General features: G+C 52.5%; 2 protein-coding genes and 1 long non-coding RNA gene across 4 annotated transcripts in view; 2 read left to right on the top strand and 1 right to left on the bottom strand.

Annotated features, from left to right (window-relative positions):
* Positions 1-3,056: 3,056 nt before the first annotated feature.
* TUBB4A (tubulin beta 4A class IVa) lies at positions 3,057-11,240 on the top strand. The gene is made up of 4 exons (XM_032252078.1): positions 3,057-3,486; positions 4,036-4,144; positions 4,262-4,372; positions 9,388-11,240. Exons 1-4 carry the CDS (start codon positions 3,430-3,432, stop codon positions 10,443-10,445), a joined length of 1,335 nt encoding a protein of 444 aa, XP_032107969.1. The 5' UTR covers positions 3,057-3,429; the 3' UTR covers positions 10,446-11,240.
* On the bottom strand, positions 6,915-15,057 carry LOC116532691. The gene is made up of 3 exons (XR_004260936.1): positions 15,048-15,057; positions 14,303-14,305; positions 6,915-7,021 (listed from the first exon to the last, which is right to left on the bottom strand). It is a non-coding gene; the product is annotated as an uncharacterized LOC116532691 (long non-coding RNA).
* A 429-nt stretch (positions 15,058-15,486) lies between these two features.
* Positions 15,487-22,064, top strand: part of DENND1C (DENN domain containing 1C) — a 24,654-nt gene continuing 18,076 nt past the window's right edge. Inside the window, exon 1 of one of the 2 annotated variants that reach the window (XM_032252077.1) lies at positions 15,487-15,505. The gene's annotated coding sequence lies outside the window, so the exon portion shown is untranslated. Of the gene's footprint in view, positions 15,506-22,008; positions 22,028-22,064 lie in introns of those variants that run through there. The other variant, XM_032252076.1, reaches the window with a different exon arrangement.

Genomic DNA, 22,064 nt, shown 5'->3' on the forward strand with positions numbered 1-22,064 from the left:
GAGACCAATTTAGCTAATTTTGCTAAATTGCCCAGGTTGATCTCGAACTCCTGGGCTCAAGCAATCCGCCTCCCAAAGTGCTTGGATTACAAGCATAAGCCACTGTGCCCCGCCTCTTTTTTTTTTTTTTTTTGTTCTTTTTAAGATCAAATAGCAGGCTACTCACTGTGTCTCCTGCCCATAATCCCAGCAATTTGGGAGGCCCAGGTGGGTGGATTACCTGAGGTCAGGGGTTCCAGACCACCCTCACCAACAGAGCGAAACCCCGTCTCGCCTAAAAATACAAAAATTAGCTGGGCGTGGTGGTAGGCGCCTATAGTCCCAGCTACCCGGGAGACTGAGGCAGGAGAATTGCTTGAACCTGGGAGGCAGAGGTTTCAATGAGCTGAGAGCAGGTCACTGCACTCCAGCCTGGGAGACAGAATGAGACTCCATCTCAAAAAATAAATAAATAAACATGTATATAGCCAAGCACAGTGGTGTGCACATGTAGTCCCAGCTACTCCGGAGGCCGAGGTGGGAGGATAACGGGCGTCTGGGTGGTCAAGGCTGGAGTGACATATGACAGCACCACTGTACTCCAGCCTATGCAACAGACTGAAACTGTCTCAAAAAAAAAATGGCTTGCTTAAAAAATTAAAACATACATACATACACACTGAGTTGGGGGAGAGAGAGGATATAAATCACAGAAGCAGCTGGGTGCGGTGGCTCACGCCTGTAATCCCAGCAGTTTGGGAGGCCAAGGCGGGCAGATCAACTGAGGTCAGGAGTTTGAGACCATCCTGGCCAACATTGGGAAACCCCATCTCTACTAAAAATACAAAAAAAAAAAAAAAATTAGCCGGGAGTGGTGCTGAGCACCTGTAATCCCAGCTACTCGGGAGGCTGAGGCAAGAGAATCACTTGAACCTGGGAGACAGAGGTTGCAGTGAGCTGAGATCACGCCACTGCACTCCAGCCTGGGTGACAGAACGAGACTCTGTCTCAAAAAAAAAAAAAAAAACTAAATCACAGAAGCTAAGGGATTGCCCCATCAAACCCATATAATCTCACCCCTCTGGAATTTATTCTGGCATCTAGTGTGAGCGAAGAGTCTAACTCAAATTTTTTCCCAAAATAATTAACACAGGATTTCTCAGCCTCAGCTCTGTTGACATTGGGGATGCGTCACTCTCTAGGGTGGGGCCGTCCTGTGCACTGAAGGGTTTTCAGCAGCATCTCTGGCCTCCACCCACTAGATGCCAGTAGTGCACACATATTCACACACACACAGCTGCCCCCATCCAGGTATGACAACCAAAAATGTCTCCAGACATTGCCAAGTGTCCCCTGGGAGGCGACATCACCCCCGACCCCCACTCACACACACACATGCCGTTGAGAACCACTGGTCAAATTTAGTGACCATTATGGCTGGGCGCGGTGGTTCATGCCTGTAATCCCAGCACTTTGGGAGGCTGAAGCAGGCAGATCACGAGGTCAGGAGTTCAAGACCAGCCTGACCAACATGGTGAAACTCACGTCCCTACTAAAAATACAAAAATTAGCCAGGCATGGTAGTGCGTGCCTGTAATCCCAGCTACTCGGGAGGCTGAGGCAGGAGAATCGCTTGAACCCGGGAGGCGGAGGTTGCAGTGAGCCGAGATTGCGACATTGTACTCCAGCCTGGGCAACAGAGCAAGACTCTGTCTAAAAATAAAAAAATCAGTGGTCATGGCAAATGTGAGGTCCCAAACACATGGCCAAGATGGCTTACCCCACCTCCCACCAGCAATACATCCAAGTCCTTGAGTGGGGAAGTCATGGATGGGAGGCAAGGAAGAGACTTCCTGGGAGGGCGGGACTGGAGGCTGCCCAAGGAAGCAGCCCCAGAAGGTCTGACCTTCACAGAGGGGCAGCACAGGAAGTCCAGTCCAGCCGCTGATAACACTTAGACTCATGAAAGATACAATTTATTGTTGACTCTGTGGGAGGAGAGACTAGTGCCTCCTTGTTAACTGGGTCATCCCATCATCAGACCCTGGAGGGTGGGCCTTCTTCACCACCCCATCTTGCAAATGTGAAATTCAGACATTAGCAGGGCATGGTGGCACGCACCTGTAGTCCCAGCTACTCAAGAGGTTAAGACAGGAGAATTGCTTGAACCCAGGTCGCAGAGGTTGCAGTGACCGAGATCACGCCATTGCGCCCCAGCCTGGGCCACAGAGTGAGACTCTAGCTCAAAAAAAAAAAAAAAAAGAAAGAAAGAAAGAGAAAAAAGAAATTCAGACACAGAAAGGGGCACCAGTGCAAGCTCATGTACCTAATATTACAGGAAATGCAGAGGCTTGGGAGATGGTTTGTAATAAATGATGATACTGAGCTGGCCGCAGTGGCTCGTGCCAGGAATCCCAGCACTTTGGGAGGCCGAGGCAGGAGGATCTCATGCACTTAGGAGTTGGAGGCCAGCCTGGACAACATAGTGAGACCCCATCTCTACAAAACAAAATCTTGAAAATTAGCCAGGCGTGGTGGCATGCACCTGTAGTACCCAGCTACTTGGGAGGCTAGCATAAATTATAATACCGGAGAGGAGGGGTGTTATTTTGGGAAAGCGAGGCAGCCCCTGGGGATTCACTATCCCCCTCCCAATATGCAACCCAGCTGTGTCACTCCTCCACCCTCCGCCTTAGGCCAAGCTGGGGGTGACCCCACCTGTGACCAGCTCAATGCCCGGTAGAAGTGTACCAGGGGAGCCCACCAGTATCTCCACACAATCATGGGACGAAAATCGTGGTTTTACTTCGCAGCTTCAGGATGAGCCCTATGGGAACCAGCAGCCGCCCCCACCCCACAAACCAGATCGCCGCTCCGGAGCCCGCAGCTCAGCCCCACTGGGGGGGCCTGCGGCAAATGCAAGGATTCTGACGAATGCAGTCTAAATAGAATGAGAAAGGGGGCTGCGGCCCGAGAAACTGAGGCAAGGCCTGGGGCGGGAGGGTGAGGGCTGAGGGGGAGGGGCAGGACTTCTCCGATGCCTGTTTACCAGGCGCTCCCCGCCCTTCCTCCGCCCAATTCCTGCGGGTGGCCAAGCCTGGCTGGGGGCTGGGACGGGGGAGACCGCACTGGGGGCGCCCTAAGGGGCCTCACCCCCAAGGCAGGGGTCAGGGCACGTGGGGTCCCGGGCGTCTCTGGGAGGCCGCTGGGTTGGGCGGTCCCTGCACCACCTCCCCCCACCCCAGCCCCTCCACCATCCCGGGGCGGGACCACGGGGCGGAGCTGGAGGGTGACCGGCCGTGACGCGTGCCCCGCCCGCTCATATAGCGGCTCCTGGGGGCGCAGGGACCGTGCTCTGCCGTCTCCGCCGCATCCTCCTCCACCCGCGCCGCCGCCGCAGCTCCCCGCGCCCGCGCCACCGCCGCCGCGTCCACCCTCAGCGCCACCGCCATGCGGGAGATCGTGCACCTGCAGGCCGGCCAGTGCGGCAACCAGATCGGGGCCAAGGTGCGCGCGGGGGACGGGGCCCGGGGAGGCGGCGGCGGCCCGGGGGAGCAGCGCGGGGGGTCGGTCCCCGAGCACCCCCCAACCTGGGAGCCTTTGGAGAGCGATGGGGTCCCCAGGAGGCCAGCGTGCCCCAGAGGCCATGGGGAGGGGTCGCTGGGGGCAGGGGGCGGCAGGGCCAGGCTGGGAACAAAGAGGCTGCGGAGAGGGGGAGCCAGCCTTCTGGCCTTCTGTCCGCCTGTCACAGCTGGGCTCACAGCTGGGCCACTGTCCCCTCCTCGCGCACAAAGAGCCCCCGTGCCTCCCCCGGGCTGCAGCCTGGGTGCGCTGGCACCAGCCGGCCCCGCTGGGTGCTGACTCGGCTGCACCCCGCCCCCACCACTCCTTCCTGCTGCCTCATCCTCGCCCCGACACCATCCATGCCTCTAGGTCCCCCGTTCACCTTGCTGGGGGAGAGGTGGCAGCTAGGGAGGTAGTTGCCGGCTGGGGGGAGCCCTCGGCCTGGCCGCCGGCTCCCCCTCACTCAACCCTTCCCACCACGTCTCTCTCTAGTTTTGGGAGGTTATCAGTGACGAACATGGCATCGACCCCACAGGCACATATCATGGGGACAGTGACCTGCAACTGGAGAGAATCAACGTGTACTACAACGAGGCCACAGGTAGGGTGAAGGAGGCACCTTCCAGGTGGGGAGGGGCAGCCAGGAGTGGACAGGATGCTACCGGGCGCCTGTGGTTCCTGGCACGAACCGAACTGCCCTCCATCTGTTTCCCTGCAGGAGGAAATTATGTCCCCAGAGCGGTTCTTGTGGACCTGGAGCCCGGCACCATGGACTCTGTCCGTTCTGGCCCCTTCGGGCAGATCTTTCGTCCGGACAACTTCGTGTTTGGTGAGTCCTCAGCAGGGAGCGGAGGCTGGAAAACCTCCTTATTCCTCTCATTTCCAAATGCTTGGTGAATGTTCTCTACCTAACACCACAGAGTCAATAGGCACTACCAGGGCCCACACACCAGAGGAGGGTGTGGACAGGGGGCCAGGCACCAGCCCTGCATCGATGACTGTGAGGGGGATGCTCAGGCCACTGTGAGAGCTCTGGGGAGGGCTGATACAGAGAGGGATTCAGGGAAGGCTTCCTGGAGGAGGTGACATTTTAATTGAACTGGAACCAGACTGTCTGGGTGCATACCCCAATTCTGCCATTTCATGCATTTAACAAACGGTGAGCACTTAACTGCATACCAAGCCCTGTTCTAGAAGCTGCAGATACAGGGAAGAATCAAACAGACAGCTTCCTCTCTGCCCCAGTGGAGCTCACGTTCTGGTGGAAGGTGTTGGGCCACAGATGAAATACATAAGTAAAGCTCAGCGGGGGGATGATTCAGATGGATAACAGCGTGGGCTCTTCAGCCTTTCCGGGCCTCAAAATTCTCTTTTTTTTTTTTTTTTTTTCCAGACGGGGTCTGTCTATCCAGCCCTGTCACACAGGCCTGAGTGCAGTGGCATGATTACGGCTCACTGCCACCTCCACCTCACCTCCAGGCACAAGCGAGCCTCTTGCCTCAGCCTCCCAAATAGCTGGGACTACAGGCATGCACCACCATACCCAGCTCATATTTTAGTTTTCTTTGTAGAGATGCGGGTCTCTCTGTGTTGCTCAGGCTGGTCTCAAACTCCTAGGCTCAAGCGATCCACCCAACTCAGCTCCCAAAGTGCTGGAATTACAGGCATGAGCCACCTTGTCTGGCCTCCTTGTCTTTAAAACGTGTTTCACTGTGCATGGTGGCTCATGCCTGTAAACCCAGGAAAAGTAGAAGGGATTTTACAATGCTAACTGTTAGAATTCTGAGGTTTAAAGCCGTGAATATCTGTAAAGAATTTAGAACAATGCCTGACACAGAGGAAGAGGTAAATAAGCATTTGCTGTTGTTTTATTTTGAGACAGAGTCTCACTCTGTTGCCCAGGCTGAAGTGCAATGGCACCATCTCAGCTCACTGCAGCCTCTGCCTTCTGGGTTCAAGCGTTTCTCCTGCCTCAGCCTTCAGAGTAGCTGGGATTACAGGCACGCGCCACCAGGCCCAGCTAATTTTTGTATTTTTAGTAGAGGCGGGGTTTCACCCTATCAGTTAGGCTGGTTTGGAACTCATGACCTTGTGATCCACCCATCTTGACCTCCCAAAGTGTTGGGATTACAGGCGTGAGCCACCGCGCCCAGCCTGCTGTTGTTTTCATTACCATCGCTATCTGCAGCCTAGAATGTGATTTGTGAGTGGGATCTGGACTTGCCAAAGGGCACTGAAGGGAGGAGAGATGTTTCAGAAGGAAACGGCATATGTGAAGACAGCGGGACATCCACACCCTGGGACAGTCCTTCCGGGAAAGCTTTCCAGCCTCGGCTGGCTACACGTCCCCATCCTGGCCTCAGGCCCTGGCCTCACCCTCCTCTAGCACCCCGAGCATCTAAAGTGTGCTGATTACAGGGCCCTTTCTGCCTCTCTGAATCTTTTCTGTAACACTCCTCTTACTTCCATTTCACGGGTGAGAAAACAGAGACACAGAGACGTTAGGTCACATGCAGAAAGTCATACCACAAGCAAGTGGGGCAGCCAGGAACGAGGGGGTCTGACTACTAGGTCCACACTTTTATTTATTTTTTTTGAGATGGAGTCTTTTTTGCTCAGGCTGGAGTGCAGTGGTGTGATCTTGGTTCACTGCAACCTCCACCTTGTGGGTTCAAGCGATTCTCCTGCCTCAGCCTCCCAAGTAGGTGGGATTACAGGCACTTGACACCACGCCTGGCCAATTTTTTATATTTTTAGTAGAAACAGTGTTTTGCCATGTTAGCCAGGCTGCTCTCGAACTCCTGACCTCAGGTGATCTGCCTGCCTCAGCCTCCCAAAATGCTAGGATTACCGGCATGAGCAACCACACCTGGCCTGAGTCCACACTTTTTATTTTTGAGACAGAGTTTTGCTCTGTCACCAGGCTGGAGTGAAGTGGTGAGATCTCAGCTCACTGCAACCTCTGCCTCCCGCGTTCAAGCGATGCCCCAGCCTCAGCCTCCCGAGTAAATGGGATTACAGGCACTGGCCACCACGCCTGGCTAACTTTTTGTATTTTAGTTAGACACGGGGTTTCACCATGTTGGCCAGGATGATCTCGATCTCTTGACCTCCCAAGATGATCTGCCCGCCTGGGCCTCCCAAAGTGCTGGGATTACAGGTGTGAGCCACCATGCTCAGCAGAGTCCACACTTTTATTTTTATTTATTTATTTATTTTAAAGACGGGGTTTCACCATGTTGGTCAGGCCGGTCTTGAACTCCCGACCTCAGGAGGGTCCAAAGTGCCTTGGATTACCAAAGTGCAAGGTCCCCCGCCTTGGCCTCCAAAGTGCTTGGATTACAGGCGTGAGCCACCGCGCCCGGCCGAAAGTTTTTGTTTTATTTTTTTAAATGAATGAGAGGTTCTTATGTTGCACAGGTTGGCCTTGAACGCATAGCCTCACCTCCTCAAGCGCCAGGACAACTGGCCCGAGCCACTGCGGTTCCCAAGAGTCCACACTTTTAATGCTCCTCCCACCCCCAGGCCACCCAGAGGCCATAGAATCTCATGGCCCAACTGCAAGCCCTCTGTGGTCCTCCTGAAATCGCTCACACCCTGCGGCCAATCTCATTTCACCTTGATTTCACCCAGCCATTTCCCAAGGGCCTATGATGGGCCATGGCCACACACCTGCATTGTTATGTTTCAAAATCTTCCTACAGATCAGAGAAGGGAAGTCACTTGTCCAAGGTCACACAGCTTATCTTGTCAGTCCCAAGATTCCAGAGTCTAAACCACCAAGCTCGGGAAGAAGAGGGTGGGGGTTACCAGAGATGGCTTCTCTGAGGTTGTAGCATTGAGCTGAGACCTGAAAGAGGTGAGGAAAAAGTCACATGAATACCTGGAGGGAAAGCATTCTAAGCCTGGAGCAACCAGTGCAAAAGGACCCCGGGACAGGACCACACCTGGGAAGTTGGAGGATCAGCAAGGAGGCCCACATGGCTGAAGCAGAGTGAGGGTGGGGATGAGGCAGGTTCGCAGGAACTTCTGGGCTGCAGGGATGATTTGGACTTTGGGAGCCGTGGAGGGCTGTAGGCAGAGGAGGGACAGGACCCGACTCAGGTGCCCTCTTCTGGGTACTGTGGAGAGGACAGACCCGGGGATGAGGGTGGGAGCCAGGGAACCAGGACAGAGGGGACTGAATGTATCCAGCAGGGTAACACTGGAGCTGGACCAAGGTGGAGACTGATGAGGGGTGGAGGAAACATTAGCTGTTCACAGTCATAGTGGCCAATATTAAGAAAACACAGGCCAGGCCAGGCATGGTGGCTCACGCCTGTAATCCCAGCACTTTGGAAGGCCAAGACGGGTGGATCACCTGAGGTCAGGAGTTCAAGATCAGCCTGGCCAACATGGTGAAACTCCATCTCTACAAAAATACAAAAATTATCTGGGCATGATGGCAGATGCCTGTAATCCCAGCTACGCGGGAGGCTGAGGCAGGAGAATCCCTTAAACCCGGGAGGCAGAGGTTGTAGTGAGCCAAGATCATGCCACTGCACTCTAGCCTGGGCAACAAAGCAAGACTCTGTCTCAAAAAAAAGGAAAAAAAAGAAAACACAGGCCAGTCATGGTGGCCCACGCCTATAATCCCAGCACTTTGGGAGGTCAAGGCAGGTAGATTGCTTGAGCTCGGGAGTGCAAGACCAGCCTGGGCAACATAACAAACCTCTACGAGAAAGAAATAAAAAATTAGCCAGACGTGGTAGCATAAGCCTGTGAGTCCAGCTACTTCGGAGGCTGGGGCAGGAGGATCACTTGAACCTCAGAGGTTGAGGCTGCAGTGAGCCATGATTACACCACTGTACTCCAGACTGGGCAACATGGCAAGCCCCTGTTTGAAAATGATAATAATGTTAATTATGAATCCTTTTATTCTTGTTATTATTTATTAATTTTAGAGGCAGGGTCTCACTCTGTCTCCTGGGCTGGAGTGTGGCAGTGTGGTCATAGCACACAAAGCCTCCAGCTCCCGGGCTCAGGCAATTCTGCCACCTCTGCCTACGGAGTACTGGTATTACAGGCATGCCACCACCATGACTGGCTAATTTTTTTATTTTTATTTTGTAGAGTCAGGGTCTCACGATGTTGCCCAGGCTGGCCTCAAACTGCTGGGCTCAAGAAATCCTCCCACCTCGGCCTCCCAAAGTGGTGGGATTACAAGCATAAGTCATGTGCCCAGTCTTGATGCTGGGGACGTGTGTGTGCATGTGTGTGTTTTTGAGATGGAGTCTCACTCCATCGCCTAGGCTGGAGTGCAGTGGCTCAATCTCTGCCCACTGCAGCCTCTTCCTTCCTGGTTTAAGCAGTTCTCTTGCTGCAGCTTCCCAAGTGGCTAGGGACTACAGGCACCTGCCATCATGCCTGGCTAATTGTTACTATTTTTTTTTTTTAATTGGAGATGGAGTCTTGCTCTGTCACCAGGCTGGAGTACAGTGGTGTGATCTTGACTCACTGCAACCTCCGCCTCCCAGATTCAAGCAGTTCTCCTGCCTCAGCCTCCCGAGTAGCTGGGACAACAGGCACACGCCACCACACCCAGCTAATTTTTGTATTTTTAGTAGAGATGGGGTTTCACCATGTTGGCCAGGCTGGTCTCAAACTCCTGACCTTGTGATCCACCTGCCTCAGGCTCCCAGAGTGCTGGGATTACAGGCATGAGCCACCATGCCTGGCCATTGTTATTATTTTTGATAGTTACTAGTATCCAACTACTAGAGGCCCTCCAGGTGGTGGAGAGATAGGGTCGAGGGTGGGGGCTCCCCATAACTGACCGTGTGTCCCCTCCCCTTCCCCCTCCAGGCCAATCTGGAGCCGGCAACAACTGGGCAAAGGGGCACTACACGGAGGGCGCGGAGCTGGTGGACGCTGTCCTGGACGTGGTCCGGAAGGAGGCGGAGAGCTGTGACTGTCTCCAGGGCTTCCAGCTGACCCACTCGCTGGGGGGCGGCACAGGGTCCGGGATGGGCACGCTGCTCATCAGTAAGATCCGGGAGGAGTTCCCAGACCGCATCATGAACACCTTCAGCGTGGTGCCCTCGCCCAAGGTGTCAGACACGGTGGTGGAGCCCTACAACGCCACGCTGTCGGTGCACCAGCTGGTGGAGAACACAGACGAGACCTACTGCATCGACAACGAGGCGCTCTACGACATCTGCTTCCGCACCCTCAAGCTGACCACCCCCACCTACGGGGACCTCAACCACCTGGTGTCGGCCACCATGAGCGGGGTCACCACCTGCCTGCGCTTCCCGGGCCAGCTCAACGCCGACCTGCGCAAGCTGGCAGTGAACATGGTGCCCTTCCCACGCCTGCACTTCTTCATGCCCGGCTTTGCGCCCCTGACCAGCCGGGGCAGCCAGCAGTACCGGGCCCTGACGGTGCCCGAGCTCACCCAGCAGATGTTCGACGCCAAGAACATGATGGCCGCGTGCGACCCGCGCCACGGCCGCTACCTGACCGTGGCCGCCGTGTTCCGGGGCCGCATGTCCATGAAGGAGGTGGACGAGCAGATGCTGAGCGTGCAGAGCAAGAACAGCAGCTACTTCGTGGAGTGGATCCCCAACAACGTGAAGACGGCCGTGTGCGACATCCCGCCCCGTGGCCTGAAGATGGCCGCTACCTTCATCGGCAACAGCACGGCCATCCAGGAGCTGTTCAAGCGCATCTCCGAGCAGTTCACGGCCATGTTCCGGCGCAAGGCCTTCCTGCACTGGTACACGGGCGAGGGCATGGACGAGATGGAGTTCACCGAGGCCGAGAGCAACATGAACGACCTGGTGTCCGAGTACCAGCAGTACCAGGATGCCACGGCCGAGGAGGGCGAGTTCGAGGAGGAGGCCGAGGAGGAGGTGGCCTAGGCTGTTCCCATCGCTTGGCGTCTGTCCCCTCGAGGCTTCTGACCTTTGACCCCCCAGGCCCCCCATCTCTGACCCCTAGAGCCCCGCTTCCCCTCCAAGCCTGACTCACCCCTGTGACTTCGCCCTGACCCTAACAATGCCCTTGGAGCTCACTTTACCTCTGGCTGCTTCATCTCTGACCCTGGCTCCCTTGTGACCCTTGAGCCCTCATGGATCTTTGACCCCTCAAGCTCTTCCAGCCTTGACATTCCCAGGAGGATCCCCGCTATACCCCTTCTGACTCTGGAAACTGCACCTTTAACTTTGTGGGCCATCCTTCACCCCGACCTCTGCTTCATCTTTGACCCCTGCCCCCCATGATTCCCATTTTACCTTTAGATCTATTAGTCCTGGTTGACATTTGACGCTTTCCTCTGCCCTTGCCTCACCTTTGACGCCCCCACCTGAGCCTCAGCTCCTACCTCTGGCACCGACTTCTCTTTGACCCCCTAGGAATCTCAGTTGACCTCTAGACCTGTCAGTCCTGGTTTACACGGGACCCCTCCCTCCAAGCTGCACTTCACCTCTGACCTTGCCTCACCTTTCACCCCCCAGCAGCCCCAGCTCCTACCTCTGACCCCAGCTTCTCTGGCTCCCACAGGCTCCTGCATCCTCCTGCCTCACTCCCGCCAGTCCTGGCCGACCTTAGCTTATCTGGGGGAGAAAGAAGGCCTGGTGCCTGTGAGGGGGAGAGGTTGCCCCTGCCCTCCCTCGCTTCCCTGCCTTGCCCTCGCTAAATAAATGAATTGTCCTGAATGTTTCTGCCCAATTCCTGTTTTGTCTCATACAGCAAATGCAGGCTTTTCTCTACAGAATGGAAGAGGGAACCGATGACATCTCATCTCTGGGTAGGAGGTGTGCTGGGGAGGGGTCAGACGGGCCAGGCTAAGCCACCCGCTAACCCAAATTGACTAAGCTATTTGCCCTCTCTGAGCCTCAGTTTTTCCCACCTGTAAAATGGGATCATGTGTTTTCCCCCAGGATCCCCCCACATCTGTTATAGGAATGGGGTCCCGATCCAGACGCCAAGAGAGGGCAAGAAAGAATTCAGCGCTAGTCTGTAAAGTGAAAGCACGTTTGTTAAGAAGGTAAAGGGGCTGGGCGTGGTGGCTCACGCCTGTAATCCCAGCAATTTGGGAGGCTGAGACGGGTGGATCACCTGAGGCCAGGAGTTCCAAATCAGCCTGGCCAACATGGCGAAACCTCTTCTCTACTAAAAATATAAAAATTAGCCAGGCATGATGGCAGGCACCTGTAGTCCCAGGTACTTGGAAGGCTGAGGCAGGAGAATTGCTTGAACCTGGGAGGTGGAGGTGGCAGTGAGCTGAGATTGTGCCACTGCACTCCAGCCTGGGTGACAAAGCGAGACTCCGTCTCAAAAAAAAAGAATGTCTCCTCCATAGACCGAGCAGCCCTGAGGGCTGCCGGTTGCCCATTTTTATGGTTATTTCTTGATGATATGCTAAACAAGGGGCGGATTTTTCATGCCTCCCCTTTTTAGACTATACAAGGTAACTTCCTGACGTTGCCATGGCATTTGTACACTGTCATGGCACTGGTGGGAGTGTAGCTGTGAGGACGACCAGAGGTCACTCTTGTCACCATCTTAGTTTTGGTGGGCTTTGGCTGGCTTCTTTACTGCAACCTATTTTGTCAGCAAGGTCATTCTGATCTGTATCAGAATTGTTCATGAGGCTTTGAGGAGATCTCAGGAGCATCGAGTGGGTGCTTGGTGGCAAAGGAGCTGCTGTTCTCTGTGTAGCATCTTGCAAATATAGAAGGCAGGAAGGAGAATCTCTAGGGAAGCGTGCCAGTGAGACCGCAGCCTGAGCTGACACCCAAGTGGCAATCCTGCCAGAGTAACCACACAGCTCACCCACATGAAGCTCTTCCATGTACCTGACTCATGCCTCATTTCATGCAAGCCTCACACCAACCCTGGAAGGCCTGAATTTCTAACCCCTTTCAAGCCAAGGTTTAGAGAGAAAAATGTGTATCAGAGAAAAAATAAAATAAAAAAGAAAAAATGTGTATCAGTTAGCTTTTGCTATGTAACAAACAATCCCCCAAAACTTAGTGGCTTAAGACGACAACAGATATTTATTTTGCTCCCAAATCTGTAATTTGAGCAAGGATTGGCGAGGCAGTTCATTCAGGCTCCCCGTGACATCAGCTAAAGCATCTCAGCTGGAGGCAGAGGGAACTACGTCCAAGGTGGCTCACAGCTGATTGGCCAGGTGGTGCCAATTATCAGCTGGGGGCTCAGAAGGAGTACAGAGAGCAATGCCTCTTCATTCTTCACCTTTCTCCTTATACAGAGGAGCTTCTGCTTGGTGACTAATAGTCTACTTGGGCTTCCTCATAGCATGGCCGCTGGGGTTCACCCTGAACAAGCATCCCAAGAGAGCAGGACAGAAGTAAATGTAAAAGAAAAATGGATTGCGTTTTTATGAGCTACCTTCAGAAGTCATACAGTGTCACTTATTCAGGACTCACCATCAAGGCAGTCACTAAGACTTGTTCAGATGCAAAGGGATGAGGTACAGACTCCAACTCTTTTCTTTTTGAGACAGGATCTCACTCTGTCGCCCAAGCTAGAGTGCAGTGATGTGATCATGGCTCACTGAAACCTCAAACTCCTGGGCTCAGGCGATCCTCCCATCTCAGCCTCCAAACTAACTAGGAATACAGGCATGTGCCACCACATCTGGCTAATTATTGTTTGTTTTTAGTAGAGATTAGAGATAGGGTCTCACTTTGTTGCCCAGGCTAGTCTCCTGCCTCAGATTCCCAAAGTGCTGGGATTAAAGGCATGAGCCACCACACCTGGTCCACACTCCAGCTCTTTTGTTTGTTTTTAGAGAGAGTTTCACTCTTGTTGTCCGGGCTGGAGTGTAATGGTGCTATCTTGACTCACTGCAACCTCTGCCTCCTGGGTTCAAGCAATTCTCTTGCCTCAGCCTCCTGCGTAGCTGGGATTACAGGTGCCTGCCACCAAGCCAGCTAATGTTTGTATTTCTAGTAGAGACAGGTTTCACCATGCTGACCAGGCTGGTCTCAAACTCCTGACCTCTGGTGATCCAGCCGCCTCAGCCTCCCAAAGTGCTGGGATTACAGGCATGTGCCACCATGCCCGGCCCACACTCCAGTTCTTTAGTAGAGTGACAAGATTCTAGAAGAGCTTGTAGGATGACCAATAGAGCCATGGCCATCTTTAGAAATTACAAATTTTTGGCCAGGTGCAGTGGCTCACTCTTGTAATCTCAAAATTTGGGGAGGCCAGGGCGGGCAGATTGCTTGATGCAATCTGGCAAAACCCTGTCTCCACAAAAAAAGTTTTTTTTAATTAGCTGGGTATGGTGGTACACACCTGTAGCTCCAGCTACTCAGCAGGCCAAGGTGGGAGAATCACCCAGGCCCAGGAGGTCAAGGCTGCAGTGAGCTGAGCTGTGACTGTACCACGGCACTACAGCCTGGGTGACAGAGTGAGACTCTGTGAAGAAGTGAAAAAAGGAGAGGAGAGGGGAGAGGGGCGGGGAGGGGAGGGGAGGAGAGGGGAGAGGGAAAAAAGTAAAGAAGGAAGTAAAAAAAAGAAAGGAGGAAAGGAAGAAAGGCAGGCAGGCAGGAAAGAAGGGAGGCAGGAAGGCAGGAAGGAATTACTCCAGCCGGAGTTCCGTGTGGGGACCATTCCAGGTATTTTAATCAGAAAGGAACTTAATACAAGAATTGATGGTGCTTGCAAAGTCGTAGGAAGGCACTGAGAGAGTGGGCTGTAGGCTTCTGAAATTTTACTGTGCAAAAGAAATCAGAAGAACAACTCGCTAAAGCACAGCTTCTTCAGTCCCACCCCCTCACAGTTTCAGATTCAGTAAGTAGGTCCAGGGCGGGGCCTGAGACTTTGCATTTTTAACAAGCTCTCAGGAGATGCTAAAATGTGTGAATAAGACCACACGCTGAGCAGCCCCAGAATAGGTAGAACGCTCGTGACACCACGGAGCTGGGTCTCCAAGGAGAAGCTCCTCTGTATAAGGAGACAGGTGAAGAACGAAGAGGGAGTTACCAGAACCGTGACCAGGAAATGGGTCCAAGAACCCAAATTCATGAAAACAAAATGTATAACTTCACAGCCCGCTTCTCAGCAAGACAGACACCCACGCCCACACTACTGCCTCACTTCCACTTTCTGACTCTCTCATGAGCGATTCTCATTGGTGGAACCAATTCTGCATCCAGAAATGCAGCTGCAAAGCCACCTGGGAAATGTAGGGCTTGGGGGAGTTTTTTTCCAGCCTCTGCGTCAGGAAGGCAAGCCAGGGTGAAGGGTAGCTGAGTGGGGGAGACCCTGAGAGCCAAACAGTAATGTCCATGATCTGTGATCCTGGGACCTACTGGAGGCAGGCTTCTCCAGGAGTGACGAAGCCTGGATGTGAGCCCCTGAGGCTGGGGCTGTCCTGCTTACCTCGGCCCAGGGGTCTAGAAATCACAGCCTCCCCAGGCTCAGCCCCATGTCTGAGAGGAGAGAGGCCTTGCAGAGCCTGGTCTCGAGGTCTCGGGCTAGACCACCAGACCCAGGCTGGAGCTCCAGCCTTCTGGCTAGGTCCCCCTGCAGCCAGTAATAAGGAGAGGCATGAGGGAAACAGCCTGGACATCAGCCCACAGCAATGTCAGCGGGCCCAGCACAGCACAGCACTGGGTGGGATGCCAGAACGACAAAGGACCTGAGTACCAGCATGGTGGGTAGACCTGGGCTGGGTTCCCCACTTAGCATCTTCCTTCCTTGCACAAGGCACTTAACTACTCAGAAGTGTGTGTGTGTAGGGGGCGTATTTATTTGTTTTTGTTTTGGGGTTTTTTATTATTTATTTTTATTTTGAGAAAGAGTTTCACTCTTGTCACCCAGGCTGCAGTCCAGTGGCGCGATCTCTGCTCGATGCAACCTCCGCCTCCCAGGTTCAAACAATTCTCCTGCCTCAGCCTCCCAAAGTGCTGGGATTAAAGAGCAAGCAACCACGTCAGGCCAGGTGTAGCTTTTAACCTGTTTCTGAGACAGAGCCTCACTCCGTTGCCTGGAGAGCAGTGGCATGGTCACGGTTCACTGTAGCCTCTAACTCCTGGGCTCAAGGGATCCCCCCACCTCAGCCTCCCGAGTAGCTGGAACTACAGGTGTGTACCACCACACCCAGCTAATTTTTCTTTTTTTTTTTTTTTTAAGCGTAGTCTCACTCTGTCACCCAGGCTGGAGTACTATGGTGCAATCTCAGCTCACTGCAACCTCCACCTCCCAGGTTCAAGCAATTCTCCTGCCTCAGCCTCTGACTAGCTGGGATTATAAGCGTGCACCACTACACCTGGCTATTTTTGTGTTTTTAGTAGAGACGGGGTTTCACCATGTTGGCCAGTTTGGTCTTGAACTCCTGACCTCAGGTGATCCGCTCGCCTCAGCTTCCCAAAGTGACGGGATTACAGGCGTGAACCAATGCACCTGGCCTGCACCCAGCTATTTTTAGATGTTTTTTGTAGAGATGGGGCTTAATATATTGCTCAGGCTGGTCTTGAATTTCTGGCCTCAAGCAATCTTCCAGCCTCAGCCTCCCGAAGTCCTAGGATTACAGGCGAGAGCCACCGTGCCGGGCAAAGTTAAGAGTTTTAAGGTAAGAGGATTATGGCAAATTATCTGGGTGGGTCTGATACAATCACAAGTGTCTTTATAAGAGGCAGGCAGAGGGTGGGAGTCAGAGAAGGGATGACAAAAGCAAGAGTCCAAGCTGGCGAGAGATTTGAAGGTAAATGCTACTGGCTCCGCCAGGCACCGTGGCTCACACCTGTAATCCCAGGATTTTGGGAGGCTGAAGCAGGAAGATTGCTTGAGCCCAGGAGTTTGAGACCAGCCTAGGCGACAGAGCAAGACCTTATCTCTATGAAAATTCTTCTAAGAAGTTACCTGGGTGTGTTGTCACATTCTTGTAGTCCTAGCTACTTGGGAGGCTGGGGTGGGGGGATCACGTGAGCCCAGGAGTTCAAGACTAGAGTGAGCTATGATCGCACCACTGCACTTTAACCAGGGCAACAGATGGACACCCTGTCTCAAAAAAAAAAAAAAAAAGGCCTTGAGGTCAGGATTCCCAGACCAGCCTGGCCAACATGGTGAAACTTTGTCTTCCCCCCCCACCACCCCCCCCCCAAGACGGAGTTTTGCTCTTATGCTCAGGCTGGAGTGAAGTAGTGTGATCTCAGCTCACTGCAACCTCCGCCCTCCAGGGCTCAAGGGATTCTCCTGCCTCAGCCTCCAGAATAGCTAGGATTACAGGCGCCTACCACCACGCCCCACTAATTTTTGTGTTTTTTAGTAGAGACGGGGTTTCACCATTTTGACCAGGCTGGTCTGGAAATCCTGACCTCAATTGATCCACCCACCTCGGTCTCCCAAAGTGCTAGGATTACAGGTGTGAGCCATTGAGCCTGGCCCAGAAACTCTGTCTTTACTAAAAATACAAAAATTAGCTAGGCCTGGTGACAGATGCCTATAATCCCAGCTACTCAAGAGGCTGAGGCAGGATAATCACTTGAACCTGGGAGGTGGAGGTTGCAGTGAGCTGAGATCTCGCCACTACACTCCAGCATGGGCAACAAGAGTGAAACTCCATTTCAAAAAAAAATTAAATTAAGGCCGGGCGCAGTGGCTCAAGCCTGTAATCCCAGCACTTTGGGAGGCCGAGGCGGGTGGATCACGAGGTCAAGAGATCGAGACCATCCTGGTCAACATGGTGAAACCCCGTCTCTACTAAAAATACAAAAAATGAGCTGGGCATGGTGGCGCGTGCCTGTAATCCCAGCTACTCAGGAGGCTGAGGCAGGAGAATTGCCTGAACCCAGGAGGTGGAGGTTGCGGTGAGCCGAGATCGCGCCATTGCACTCCAGCCTGGGTAACGAGCAAAACTCCGTCTCAAGAAAAAAAAAAAAAAAAAATTAATAAAAAAGAGCTACAGACTTTGAAGATGGAGGAAGGTCATGAGACACAGAATGTAGGTGGCCTCTAGAAGTTAGAAGAAAAAATGAATCATATTCTTCCCCAGAGCATCCCCAAGGCACAATCTGGTTGACACCTTGACTTTATTCCAGTGAAAACAATACCCTGTCTCTCATCAATGCAGACTTTAGCATCTTAGTGTTGTTTTTTTTTTTTTTTTTTTTTTTTTTTTTGAGATGGAGTCTCACTCTGTCGCCCAGTCTGGAGTGCAGTGGCGCAATCTTGGCTCACTGCAACTGCAACCTCTGTCCCGGGTTCAAGCGATTCTCCTGCCTCAGCTTCCTGAGTGGCTGGGACTACAGGCGCATGCCACCATGCCTGGCTAATTTTTTTTTTGTATAGCATCCTCTTTTAAAGGATAGTAAATAGGACAGGTGCAGTGGCTCACACCTGTAATCCCAGCACTTTGGGAGGCTGAGGTGGGAGGATCCCATGAGCTCGGGAGTTTGAGACCAGTCTGGGAAATATGGCGAAACCCCATATCTTCAAAAAATACAAAAATTAACCAGGCATGGTGGCTTGTACCTGTAGTTTCAGCTACTAGGGAGGCTGCGGTGGGAGGATCCCTTGAGCCCAGGAAGTTGAGGCTGCAGTGACCTGTAATTGTGCCACCACACTCCAGCCTGGGCAACAAAGTGAGACCCCATCTCAAAAAAAAAAAAGGAACTGTGTGCCAGCCAGACGACTTGACTCTCCTCATCATCTTAAACTCGAAGTGGCCACCAAAGAACTCCTGATTCCACTCCCAAAAATGTCATCTCCCCCAGTAAATGGCACCACCATCCGCCCAGTTGCTGAAACCCCAAATCTAGGAGTCAGTCTTGATTTACTGCTTCCTGCAGCCGGAAGTGTGTTCATCCCATCTTGCTGAGTCCGTTGTCTCTGCCTCCAAAATGCATCCTGAATCCAGCCCCTTCTCTCCACCTGTCTCCACCTGGTCTAAGTTATCATGACTGCTCATCCAGACAACGACTCAAGGTGCTTCTCTGGGGTTCCCTCCTGTCAGCATATTGTCCATCAACAGAAGCCTGAGAAGTGTCCTTATATGCAAATCAGAGCTTGTCACTCCCATGCTCAGAACCCCCACAACTCCTGTCTCATGCAGATCGATCCCCACTCACCTTGGTGTCCAAGGTTTCACGTCATCCACCCCTTGTTGACTATTGTGACCTCAACCCCGAACCTGTCAACCCTCTCCTCTTCACGTATTAAGCAAAAACTACAATGACCTTCTCTTTGGACTCAGTCATATCAAGCTCAGTTCAACCTCACAGACTTAGCACTTGCTGTTCCTGAATGTTCTTTCCCCAGATAGGTGTACTGTAGGACTGACCCATTTCTCATCTTGCAGGTTTCACTTCAAGATGACACCACCTCCTCCTCCGAGCAGCCTTCTCTGGTTACTCTAAATTAAATTAGTACCCTGCTACTCTCCATCAGTTATTTTATTTTACTGATAGAGCCTATCGCTGCCAGGCGCGGTGGCTCCCACCTGTAATCCCAGCACTTTGAGAGGCCAAGGCAGGTAGATTACTTCAGGTCAGGAGTTCGAGACCAGCCTGGCCAACATGGTGAAACCCCATCTCTACTAAAAATATAAAAAATTAGCCTGGTGTGGTGGTGTGCACCTGTAATCCCAGCTACTCAGGAGGCTGAGGCAGAAGAATAGCTTGAATCCAGCAGGTGGAGGTTGCAATGAGCCGAGATCATCCCAGTGTACTCCAACCTGGGCGACAGAGCAAGGCTCTGTCTCAACAAAACAAAAAAACAGTTGTGTGTACAGCAGTAGTGGTAGTAGTTTTTGTTTTTTGAGACGGAGCTTCACTCTTGTTGCCCAAGCTGGAGTGCAATGGCGTGATCTCAACTCACCGCAATCTCTGCCTCCCGGGTTCAGGCACTTCTCCTGCCTCAGCCTCCTAAGTAGCTGGGATTACAGGCATTCGCCACCACGCCCAGCTAATTTTGCACTTTTAGTAGAGACAGAGTTTTACCATGTTGCCCAGGCTGGTCTTGAACACCTAACTTCAGATGATCCCCACCCCCCACCCCCTCCCATGGCCTCCCAAAGTGCTGGGATTACAGGTGGGAGCCACTTTGCCTCAGCCTAATTTTGTGTTTTTAGTAGAGACAAGGTTTCTCCATGTTGGTCAGGCTTGTCTCAAACTCCCAACCTCAGATGATCCGCCTGCCTCAGCTTCCCAAAGTGCTGGGATTACAGGTGTGAGTCACCATGCCCTGTCTCTTTTATGAAGGCATTAATCCCGTTGTTGATGGTGGATACCTCATGACCTCGTCACCTCCCAAAGGCCCCGCCTCTTACCACTCTGTACTGCCTTGAGGATTTAGGTTTCGACATATAAATTTTGGAGGGACACACATTCGGATGACAGCACGAGTCCGTCAGACTCCATGTGGATGTGGTTGATGGGGTTCTCTCTGTGTGTCCAGTGACTGTGGGTACCAGGCGTTTTCCCAACACACTGGTCTGAGTCTGTCTCCAGGATTTTGTGTCTGGGTGTAACCATGAATGACTGTATAACGTTCCGTTTTTGTGCCTGCAAATGTGTTCACATATCCTGTCTCACCATGACTACATCTGTCCACCTGTGTGCCTGTGTCTTTTTTGTTGTTTTCATTTGCTTGTTCTTTTGTTTGTTTGGAGACAGGGTCTTGCGCTGTTGCCCAGGCTGGAGTGCAGTGGCAGGATCCCAGCTCACTACAGCCTCCACCACCTGTGCTCAAGGGACCCTCCCACCTCAGCCTGTGGAGTAGCTGGGACCACTGCACCTAGCTAAATTTTTAATTTTTGTAGAGATGGGGTCTTGTTTTATTTATTTATTTATTTATTTTTGAGATGGAGTCTTGCTCTGTCACCCAGGCTTGAGTGCAGTGGCATGATCTTGGCTCACTGCAACCTCTGCCTTCTGGGTTCAAGCAATTCTCCTGCCTTAGCCTCCTGAGTAGCTGGAATTATAGGCGTCCGCCACCACACTTGGTGAATTTTTATATTTTTAGTAGAGACAAGGATTTACCATGTTGGCCAGGCTGGTCTCAAACTCCTGACCTCGTCATCCACCCTCCTCAGCCTCCTAAAGTGCGGGGATTATGGTCGTGAGCCACCGCGCCCAGCTGAGATGGGGTATTGTTATATTGCTCAGGCTGGTCTTGAAGTCCTGGACTCAAACAATCCTACCTTGGCTTCCCAAAGTACTGGGATTACAGGCATGAGCCACTGCACCCAGCCCCTGTATCTTTCACAGTCTGCAACGTGGCTTGGAGGTGTCGGGCTGTCTTGAGTATCTGGCTGTCGTGTAAGTCCAACTGCATCTCTCTCTGCATGTGGCTGGGTCCAGGCTGTGTCTATATCTGGTCATTACTTGCTCTATGTCTGTGCTGTGTGTCTCGATCTATCTGAGTCTACTTCTCTGTTATTCTGTTTGTATCAACGGCTGTGGTCTCTGTGTATCTGTTTATCATATCTCTGTCTCTCTGTCTTCTTTTTTGTTTTTGAGAGGCAGTCTCACTCTGTCGCCCAGGCTGGAGTACAATGGCGCAATCTCGGCTCACTGCACCCTCTGCCTTCTGGGTTCAAGTGATTCTCCTGCTTCAGCTTCTAAAGTAGCTGGGAATACAGGCACATGCCACAATGCCCAGCTAATTTTTGTTTTTGTTTTTGTTTTTTTTTTTTTTTTGGAGACGGAGTTTCGCTCTTGTTACCCAGGCTGGAGTGCAATGGCGTGATCTCGGCTCACCGCAACCTCCGCCTCCTGGGTTCAGGCAATTCTCCTGCCTCAGCCTCCTGAGTAGCTGGGATTACAGGCACGCGCCACCATGCCCAGCTAATGTTTTTGTATTTTTAGTAGAGACGGGGTTTCACCGTGTTGACCAGGATGGTCTCGATCTCTTGACCTCGTGATCCACCCGCCTCGGCCTCCCAAAGTGCTGGGATTACAGGTGTGAGCCACCGCGCCCGGCCTAATTTTTGTATTTTTTAAATGAGAGGCTGGGCGTGGTGGCTCACTTTGGAAGACTGAGGCAGGTGGATCACCAGGTCAGGAAATCATGACCAGCCTGGCTAACACAATGAAACACCATCTCCACTAAAAATACAAAAAATTAGCCAGATATGGTGTCGGGTGCCTATAGTCCCAGCTACTTGGGAGGCTGAGGCAGGAAAATTGCTTGAACCCAGGAGGTAGAGGTTTCAGTGAGCCGAGATATGAGACTCTGTCTCAATAAATATATACATACATACATAAATAATGGGATTTCATCATTTTGACCAGGCCGGTCGAAAACTCCTGACCTCAAGGGAACCCCCTGTCTTGTCTTTCTGTGCACAACGGGTGTGTACCTGTGACTACGTTCTTTTTTTTTTTTTTTTTTTTTGAGACAGGATCTTACTTTGTTGCCCAGGCTGGAGTGCAATAGTGCAATCATGGTTCACTACAGCCTCGAACTCCCTGGACCCAGGCGATCCTTCTGGGTCAGCCTCCTTAGTAAGCTGGGACTACAGGTGAGTGACATCACACCCAGCTGTAATTTTTCTTTTC

Source organism: Sapajus apella, unplaced genomic scaffold, assembly GCF_009761245.1.
Source record: "Sapajus apella isolate SASKATOON/1434 unplaced genomic scaffold, GSC_monkey_1.0 scaffold77, whole genome shotgun sequence".
Lineage (NCBI taxonomy): Eukaryota > Metazoa > Chordata > Mammalia > Primates > Cebidae > Sapajus > Sapajus apella.